Source organism: Clinocottus analis, unplaced genomic scaffold (genome assembly GCF_023055335.1).
Source record: "Clinocottus analis isolate CAN_PGR_092001 unplaced genomic scaffold, fCliAna1.0.p SCAF_3, whole genome shotgun sequence".
Taxonomy (NCBI): Eukaryota; Metazoa; Chordata; class Actinopteri; order Perciformes; family Cottidae; genus Clinocottus; species Clinocottus analis.
Window position 1 is genome coordinate 21,841,080 of NW_027176042.1, and position 10,433 is coordinate 21,851,512.

A 10,433-nucleotide genomic window follows, 5' to 3' on the forward strand; every position below is an offset into this window, starting at 1 on the left:
TATCGTGCTTTTATTGAATCAATTTGATCTTTTTCCCTGGTGTCGTGGTTTGGAAAAAAATGCAGAAACTCTCTGCATCTGATTGTAAAATGGTCCAGCAGGCTGATTGGTGAGGCACAACTTTAAAAAAAACTTAGAGGAGGAAGAGGACAAGGAAGAGGAGGAGAAGAAGATTTATGATATGAGATACTTCAAGCACTTTACAAAATCAGGCAAATGGGAGTGGCGGTTCATTTTGTGTGGATCCCGGTCCAAGTGGGAGTAGAGGGAAATGAGAGGGCGGATAGATCATCATAAAGGGCCTTGAAGAGTCGGAGAAATTAGGTGAATGTAAAGATAAGCAAGTCAGAAGCAAAAGGGGTGATAAAAAGACAGATCCCAAAAATTTGGGAGAATGAATGGAAGATGGGGAGCAACAGCAGGTTTCTGTTTCAAAATAAGCCATTGGTGGGAAGCGCAGGATCAAGTGGATGAAGTAGGAAAGAGGAGAGGGCAATGACAAAGCTAAGGAATGAAGCACACATTCAGCACACAGGGCTGAATAGTTCCCTTTACGTTATTAAAAAATATAATGATGGGAAGTGTGAGATCTGTTGGGTAGAAGAAACAGTGGAACATGTGTTGGTGGTATGTCAAAGATATGAGCGAGAGACGAACTTTAACGGTCTCAGAGAGATGGGATAGGGAAGTATTATGAACGTTCTAAAGAAACACTTTAGTGATAAATGTTGGGAAAGTTTACTGAATATTTAGAGACTACACGGCGAATGAACAGAATCTGGTAGAATAGAGTTTTTTTAGTTTTATATACTGTATATGTGTTTTTATTATTTTTATTTTATTTTTATGTTTGTATGTCTGGGTTTCGTTGGGAGTGATATTAGATAAGTAGTTCCTTAGTCCACATTCCAGATTAGTGGGTGGCGGTAATGCACCGAAAGTTGTTTGTCAACCGCCATAAAACACAAGAGAAGAAGAAGAAGAAGAAGAAGAAGAAGAAGAAGAAGAAGAAGAAGAAGAAGAAGAAGAAGAAGAAGAAGAAGAAGAAAAATTTGAGCCCTGGGTTTATGTATTTATATTTTGGTTGGATTGGTTTGTTTTGTTGTGTAGTTATGGTTTGGTTTGTTTAAATGGTGCGTGTATGTGTGTATGTATGGGTATGTATATATACATATATGTATTCGTTTTATTTTGTAAGTCATTATTTTATTTAGTAGAGGTTTTTTTTTTGGGATAGGGCAAGTAATAGACATCCTGACTCACACTCCATACCAGTTGGTGGCGGTAATGCACCGAACAACCGCCAATAAACCTCAAAGAAGAACAAGTAGACCAAGAAGAACAAGGAATGAATGAATGAAAATCACATATTTGTACATGAAGAAGAAGAAGAAAAAGAAAAAGAATAAGAAAAAGAAAAAGAAGAAGAAGAGGAAGAAGAACTACTTTCGGACCGCGGCTGAAGGCGCGAGGGACGGTGAAGTCGACAGTGAAAATGGAGTCTGGAAACAACTACGCCTGTTAGCCTGCTAGCCCCCAGCTCGTCTTTCTTCGTGACATGTTTCTGCAGCGTCACTCCGCTCCTCTTCCTCAGCAGCTTCTGTCTGTGATCTGCTGGCTGCTGACTTTAACTGCGAAGACACTTGGACATGAACACGGTGAGACAATCCTTTCATTAGTTGGAATCAGGGTCGTCTCTCAGATGTTGACACACCCGGGGCGTTAAACCCGGAAGAGTGAAACAGATGCACGCGCGCCGAGCGTGCGCCTAAATTTTGAAAAATCCGACCCAATCCCAAATCCTTAAATGTAGTCACGTCATGTTCCAGTATTGTGCACAATTTTGTATTTATTTTATTCCTTTTATTCACTGGTTTGAACGTCTTCCTCACAAGATGAGAAGTCATTTTATATTATTTATTCACTTGTTTTTGTCAAAATAAAATGTATGACGAATGTACAGAAAAAAATAAATATATATATATATATATATGTATATATATATATATATATATATGTATATATATATATATATATATATATATATATATATATATATATATATATATATATGCTGTTTGCATTCCTCTAATTCATGTGTTTTTATGTTCCATAATGTTTTAAAGATATTTTATCGGGCTAAATGCCCACGTCCCTCTTTGTTTACTTTTTTTATGTCTCCGTTCTTCTATTGGGAACAGTGTGTTTAACCTCACATTGCAATGCATTGTGGGTAATTCCCTTCGGCAAAGTCATCATCTCATCTTGACTTACGGAAAGGGTTCATAAAGGCCTCAAAATGTCCGCCACAGAGCCCTCAGGCATGCCACCATGTGACAATGGGACACCCCTAAACCCTCAAGGACTTCACGGGGGCGCGCCTCAAAGTCCCTGAGGTGGAGATTGGGCCCTTGTCTTGGAAAAATGGCCTGCCCATTTCTACAGAATCCTGTAGAGGAAGGCGCACGAATAGTAAGAGCAGCGCTCCGCAGAGAGCGCATGTTTCGTGACCGGCGAAAACCCGTTGGAGTTGTTGTGTAGACTATCTATGCATGTATATTGTTCACTTCACACATGTAGCCTGGAAGATATTATAATAAACTTACTGACCGCTTTGAACTATGTTCTTGTATTTTGTTTGAACTTTTAGCTCCACTGGGGTTGCAACTGAAATTAGGTTAAATTGTTAAAACGAAAAGGCACATACGTTTCAAACAGTAATTTAATTTTACGCGATTCCTTGCGGCTTCTGGCTGCTGCAGTAGAGGTGCTTAATGCTTTTTGCTTGTATTCTTGGCTTCTCCTACCATAGCTATACTGATGACACCCAACTGATCCTCTTGTTTCCCCAATCAGAAACGGGCATACCAGAGCAAATCTCTGCTTGTCTGACTGACATATCTCTCAGTGGATGTCCACAAACCACGTGAAAATCAACAAGACTGAACTGCTTTTCCTTGCAGGAAAAGTCTCCCCCAGCTAAGACCTCACAATCACCTTGAACAACGCAGTGCTTTCCCCGACCCCGACTGCCAGGAACCTCGGTGTGACACTTGACATTCAACTCTCCATGACTGCCAACATCACCGCAACAACACGCTCCTGTAGGTTTATGCTGTACAACATCAGGAGAATACGTCCCCTGCTCACACAGATGGCAGCACAGGTTCTGGTCCAGGCTGTGATCATCTCCCACGTCGACTACTGCAACTCCCTCCTGCTAGGCCTACCTGCCAATGCAACTCCACCTCTACAGCTCATCCAGAACGCAGCAGCTCGACTGATCTTCAACCTCCCGAAGTTCACTCGCACTACTCCGCTCCTCCGCGCCCTCCACTGGCTACCGGTGGCCGCACGCATCCGCTTCAAAACATTGGTACTTACGTACCATGCTACGAACAGATCGAGTCCGACCTACATCCAGGACATGGTGAAACCATACACACCAGCTCGTTCGCTCCGCTCAGCTTTAGCCAATCAGCTTGTTGCTCCGCCGCTGCGAACTAAACACTCAACAAAATCACGACTGTTTGCCGTCCTGGCTCCTCGATGGTGGAATGCGCTCCCCATTGACATCAGGACAGCAGAAAGTGTCTACATCTTCCGCCACAAACTAAAAACTCATCTCTTTCGACTACAAGTTGAATAAAGACAGTGGCAGCAGCACTTGGGCAGCACTTAGATAGATTTTACTGGTGGCACTTTGTAGTTTGACTTCATTTGAGAAATTGTTCTGTCTTTATTCTTGTTGTTCCTTGTTCGTACTTACGGTTGAATGCACTTATTGTAAGTCGCTTTGGATAAAAGCGTCAGCGAAATGACATGTAATGTAACGCCTGGTCTCTGGAGAGTCAACCTTTAACGTCTTTATGTAATTATGTTTTACAACTTCATAATAACATTACGCAAAGAGTATTATTCTTAAAGCAAAGGGACACTTAGTTTTACTTATAGAATCATAAATGCATGTTCTTAAAGCCTGGTGGTCCAGTCACAAGTTATTGAGATGATGATGAAGAGGAGGAGGAGGAGAAGAAGAAGAAGATGGAGAAGAAGAAGACGTTTCAGTGTCTGCTGAGCTGACCGCAGTGACCGAGCCTTTCCTAGTGAGCGGACCTCTTCTTTATGTCTCTGGATCTTCACGCCGCTCCTCTTCCTCAGCTGCTGCTGCGCGTGAGCTGCTGACTTTGATGCGACAGCGCGCGCACGTGAAGCCGATGAGACAATCATCCATTCATAACAATATTTAATTTCTCTATCAAAACCCTTTCTTCATTTAAACGTAATGAATAAAAATATGCGTTGTGTTTTAGGAGTCGTCAGAGTGGTCGTCGAAGAAGGGAACGATGTCGTCTTGCCTTGTTCCCTCGGCACCAAGGAGAACATCACATCATCTTCATTTCACTGGAGGAAAGCAGCTGAGAGAGATCAGCGTCTGCAGGAGGTGTTCCTGTATGATGCAGGCATTCACTACAACAACGGCCGTCCTGGTCAGAGCGACCAGTTCAGAGGACGAGTCTCCCACTTTTCAGATGAGCTGAAACACGGCAACGCCTCCATCGTCATCAGAAACACCCAGACGACCGACAGTGGAAACTACACCTGTGCTTTACCACGTCTCCAGACGCCTCAAGCCATCCACGTTGAGCTGGTTGTTGGTGAGTGCTTTTAAACTGTTACTCTGACGCTCCATCCACACTGCTATTAAACAATCTCCACCCTAAAGCCCCAAAATCTACATTAATAGATGAATATGAGCTGCTCAATTGACTGAATACATTTAATCCGGTGCAGCATCTGTTTTACTGCTGCAGCCGCACCAATCCGTTTGTCCCAGCAGAGAGGCAATCCTGAGGCCCCCGAACCGGCCCAGTGGCCCTATGATAGCCCCAGTAGTCGCAACTGATGCTGCTAAGAGCAGAAATATAATAAACATGTTTGCTGCTGCGGGGCCAGTGGCGGTGGCGTAGCCTCCGGCTCCGGGGCTTTGGCTGCGCCGGGCGCGGCTGGTCCCTCTCAGGAGGAGGTGTCGTCGGACAGTGAAAGTGAGGCTCCCGCTGCCACGGTGGTACAGGAAGGGGAGGAGATTGGTGGTGGTGATAGCAGGTGTGTGTGTGCTCACTAACATGTTGAGGATAAACACTCGTTCACTAAATGTTCAGAAACGTTGTCTGTGAACTTTACTTGACATAATAGATAACGTGTGGTGTAAGTCTAGTTCTGAAGTGTTGAAAATGATATATTATTCTCATCAATTAATCACTATTTCATGGTGGTGTGGTTTGAGCATGCAGATCTTCATAGACGTTTTCTGATTAAATTACACCAAATAAGAGACAAGGAAACAATGACCCATTTCACATTATACAGTTAAAACTAATGAAACACTGAATAACAATTAAACATCTGCATACATATTAGGGGTGTTCAAACTTATTCTATAATTCTTAATACTATTTCTCTACTTTTCACGTCCAGGTTTGTGCTCAGTACATCATCTCTCTCACCAGAGACCCCAAACCCACCCATTGACTATATTATTGATATTATTCAGTATAGTAGTGTTATTCAGGGCTTGTGTGATTATATGTACAGTACATCACTGGACCGAGTTGGCACAGTATCAGTATCTTAAGCTTTCCCCAGGAGGCTGAGCAATGTGATACCTGATAGTTCAAACTCTCTGGTCAGTCCATGGGCTCTGTTCCTGACCCCCATGCAACACCGAAGAGGCGTGTCAACCAAGACAACCCAACAACGTCCAGCACCTTCAGCATCTCAGGGCGGATCTAATCCCCCGGCGCCACAAAGGAGCTTTGTGTGACTACCTGAGTGGCCTCCAGCAGAGATAAGGGTGCAACCCCCCTGCCCCCAAGTCTTCAGACGTGTTGGTCTCTTGAGGAGTTTGTTGCATGAATCCATTGATCTTTCATTGTTTAACTCTAAATGTTGTCAAGAGGTACCAGAGACGGATTTTGACGTCTTCAAATATCTGGTTTTGTCCAACCAACAAACCGGAAAAAAAAGACATTCAGTTTACAAAGAAATAAAACGGAGAGAAGCAGAAAATCATGGGACCGACATATCTATGTTTGAAACAATGTTGATGTCCTGAATAATCTGTAATTCATCCTGTGTTCACAGTTGCAGCTCCAAAGCCATTCGTCACAGCGCTCGATGCCGGAGAGACCTGGTCTCTGCTGCAGTGTGAGGTTCGAGGTGCTTCTCCTAGACCTAAAGTGAGGTGGCAGGACAGCAAGGGAAACCAACTTCCTGCTGAGGAAGCTCAGGTCTCAGAGAGAGGAAGGAGCTATGACATCACCCTCAACATCACTGTGACCAAGACGGGCCGCTATCGCTGTGTAGTGGAGCAGGAAGACATCAAGCACCGGATCACCTCTGAGACCTTTGCGCACATCAGTGGTGAGATTTCATTGTTGTTGTTCATGTCTTATTAGTTTAAACGTTATTTAGACTTCTTTAACTGTTGCTGTGCTGTACATGAGATGTAGTTACATTTCGACTGTTTACGTTTACTTTTTGTGATGTGTTTCAGAGAAAGTGTATGAAGACTCATCCAGCAAAGTGTCCATCGGATGGTTGGCTTTCACATTTGTTTTAGGAGTTTTCATTGTTGTTGCAGTTGGAGCTCTGCTTGTATTTTTGAAGCGCATCACAATACGCCTCAATAACAGTAAGTGTATATGAAATACATCACCGTGTCCATAACGTGCAGACAACAACACAACGCAAGTTAACTTTATGTAACACATAGTCTCTTCTCTGTGCTGCACGTCTTCGACAGCAGGGAGATGATGGGGAAAACAGTCTGGAAGAAGAGACGGAGACAAAGGGTTTGGAAAACCAGGAAAACGTCTGGAATACCCAAGAAACAGTGTGATTTACAAGAAAGTGAAAAATTAATTTGAAGTTCCTTCAGAGGGAGGACATTTTGTTGAGTCCTAATCTTCTGGACCCCCTGCTGGACCTCTAGAGGTTTGAGCGTCAGGTTAGAATGAGGTTCATGTTCAAAAGAGAGATCTACATCCAGAGGTGAGCTTGTGGTTCTTAGACACAGTTAAATCATGTTAAACTCGTCTAAGTATAAAGAACCCTAAAAGATAAATAAAAGGACGCTGGTTGGCCGTAGGGGCGAGGGAAGAGAACAAAGGTCCAGCGTCGCCTCAGCAGTGTGTTACTCTTAAGCCTCCAGGTGCTTACCGGCCTCACACCTGCTCAGGTGTCTTTTATCCTCTGGAATATTTCACTTTATTGGACGGATGAAATGTGTTGTGGCCTCTAGAAACAGGGAGGAAGAGAGAAAGAGGTGTGACCTGCAACAACGTCAGCTTAAACAATGAAGTAGTTCATTTTAAAACCAACATCAGAAATAATCTTTGTAAGAAAAATATCTAAAATGCTGTTGAGGCTACACTTCATTTCATACCACTATGTAAAGTACAATGGCAGCTTAACCTGTACTTTAACCAACAAACAAAAGACTCAACAGACAACTTGATGCTGGGTTTTGTGAATTAAAATACAGGGCATCACGTAGTCATCACATCAACACTCTCTCTATCTCTATCTCTATCTTTCTCTCTCTCTCTTAACACATCAGCTTGGCTTGAAAAAAAAAAAAGCAAACGTGCCTTCACAACTCTTAATTCTTCGTAGCATAAATTCAACAAAGTATTGAAAGCATTCCTCAGGGATTTTTCACTGTGGTCATAAAGCGATGGACCCGGTCAGCAGAAATACTCCAGTAGGCCTCTGCATTTAAACCATGACCATTGGTGCTAAGAGGCTCAAAGTGTGCCAAGAAAATATTCACCACCAGCCTTACACCAGCACCATTACACCAGCACCAGCCTGACCATCTGACTGTCGCAGCTTAAATTCTGACTCATCAGACCAGGCAACGTTTTTCTAATCTTCTCTTGACACTAGCGTCAGTTTTCTGTTAGCTGAAGGGAGTCGTGTGGTCTCCTGCTGCTGTAGCTCGTAGGCTTCAGGGGTCCAGGTGTGTGTTCAGAGACGGTGCTCTGGATACCTTCGTATTAACGAGTGCTCATTTTGAGTGATGCTGCGTTCACACCAAAAGCGTGGAGAATATTTTGCTTGAGTAGAATGCTGTGAAGCCAATGCAATAGACGCAAATGGCTGTGAACAACGTTTTTAGTTTGAACGCAGCTTTATCCTGTTAGTGAAGAATTTGCCTAAATAAAAGCCAAAGTAAACTGCAAGCTGTCCTTGAACCATGTGGAGTAAATTCATGGTCTTGGTCTCTTTTCAAAGGAAAAGCTCTGAAGCTTTGAAGCTTTAATAGACACAATCACGTTAAGTGCTGCTGACATTGAGTTATATAAGTTTGAAAATAATAAATATCAGGTTTTTATTTGCACCTGAACATTTATTTTCAAATATATGCCCGCAGATAACTATAAATGGCAGTGATGAACTGGAAAACACAATGGGACCATAGCCTGAAGGCTTATCCAGTCTAATCTAAAAAGAGATCCAAAACAATGCAGAAAATGTATGCATTACACGTCCTTTTAATGAAATATCTTGATTTTTATTTTGAGACATTATATATATATATCATGAATATTTTCAATGTATGTATTTAAAGGGCTCAATCTTGTAAACTTATGGAGGTACTGTTTACATTTACTATCAATATTGCTGACAGAGAAAATGAAGTGTGAATGCATTTTCTTACTAATTTAATGAGAAACTGTGGCTCTCCAGCAGCAGTCTGTTCTCATGATGCTTTAAGCCTGTTCTGCATAGCCCCGCCCCCTCTCCTCTGACATCAACTTCCACAGTGTTTTTGGACAGGTTTGAGTAACAATTATAAACATTTTTTTTCTAAAAGCCACTACTTTGGCTTTGACACTAACACCTCCAGGTCGCACAAGACGTCATTCACCCAAAACAGCAGCGTCTGGCAGCAGGCGCACTTAACAACAGCTAGCTGCTGTCTTTGGGTAGCACAACAAGATGTCACAAAAAAAGATTTTGATATTTTCCTCCCAAAGGTGGTCAGGAATTAAAGAGTTAATGGGAATAGAAATTATTTAAAAATGTATAATTTCGAAAAGAGTGTTGCAACTGGAACTACGTGAGGGATGTAGCTGCTAGTTGATATTACGTGGGAAAAAACTTTCTGTTATTAGCATCTGTCTGTAAATGCAATTGTAGCGTGTGAGAATTGTGTACCTACAAATAATGAAGCTTGGGATTCTTCTGGAGGGGAAAGTAGCGAAAGTTAATGTGAGGGTATAACGTCTTATAACGTTTTCTTTTTCATGAAATGCCTCAATTCAGTCTAGAAGAGCAGGTACCTGTAGATTATGTGGAGAATTTCGTCATTTTAAAAGGAGATTTCAGGGAAGGTCCTTTTTGCTGACTATGCACATTGACACTATTGAATGTGAAGGTCTGTGGTAAGAGATTGAGGGCAGTAGCTAAGTTCGGGATAACCTGTCCATTTGTGCACTGACGCAGGAACGTTGTGTCTCAAACATCAAGTCATTGGTCCGTGCTCCCTCTGTCTGTTTTGGTCATTCTTAGAGAAGCTAGAGAAGCCATTTTGTTTGTTTGGTTTCCAGAGGTAGACAGCCAGGCCTAGTTTTTTTTTTCTTGATTTATATTTGTTTGGCACGACCACTCATGTAATGTACTGTAACTCTGTGACGTTGCTTATTCTGGTCACATGACATCTTGAATTATTTTGTTAACCAACCCCCTGTTTTAATAAATGCTCTGAGAAGTTTTCTTGTGGAGAAACAAAAGTCACATTGACATTAAATGAATCTCTAAAAGTGTTCATGTAGATCTTTGAGGTGAGTTCAGGTGAACCTCTGCTCCTCCAGTCGACCTGCTTGCTTTAGGTCACGAGGTCAATCAATAACTTCTCTTAAATCACTTCTTAAAACCCATTGTTATAGAATTGCTTTTCAGTGATGTCTCCTTTTATGTTTTTATTATTTTATTATGTAATCACATGAATTAATCCAAAAGTGATGTGTAAAGTACAAGGAGACTACAGATCAGAGGCCTGTCTCACGAAGCTGGGTTAACATATCCGGGGTTTCCCTCAGTTATCCAGCTGCACTTAACCAGATGTCTGCGGTCTCGCTTTTTGGTCTCACGAAGCCGGTTATCAACTCGTTAAGTCAACCCAGGAGTGTCTCATCGAGAGCTGTGCTCGTGCACATAAAAGGGGCGGAGTTAACTCCGTTTGACCAATCATGCACCACGGAGGAGCCGAGAGCAACGTATTTTACACCGGAGGAGCAAAACAATCTTTTGCGAAAAATATAGAGAAAGAATACAAGCAAGCAACTCTGCTGCAGCAGCCAGAAGCCGCAAGGAATCGTGGCAAAAAAAAATCGCCGACTCCGTCAATGCGTAAATTACTGGGA

At 42.4% G+C, this 10,433-nt stretch overlaps 1 protein-coding gene across 2 annotated transcripts; it reads left to right on the forward strand.

Annotated features, from left to right (window-relative positions):
• Positions 1–1,558: 1,558 nt before the first annotated feature.
• On the forward strand, positions 1,559–6,853 carry LOC137796748 (V-set and immunoglobulin domain-containing protein 1-like). Of its 2 annotated transcripts, XM_068594855.1 has the most exons (5): positions 1,559–1,658; positions 4,314–4,658; positions 6,145–6,423; positions 6,557–6,694; positions 6,806–6,853. In XM_068594855.1, exons 1-5 carry the CDS (start codon positions 1,559–1,561, stop codon positions 6,814–6,816), a joined length of 873 nt encoding a protein of 290 aa, XP_068450956.1. In that variant the 3' UTR covers positions 6,817–6,853. The 2 variants fall into 2 exon arrangements, with proteins under 2 accessions (XP_068450956.1, XP_068450955.1); XM_068594854.1 differs by lacking the exon at positions 6,806–6,853 and having other exon boundaries at positions 6,557–6,722.
• The last annotated feature ends 3,580 nt before the right edge of the window (positions 6,854–10,433 follow it).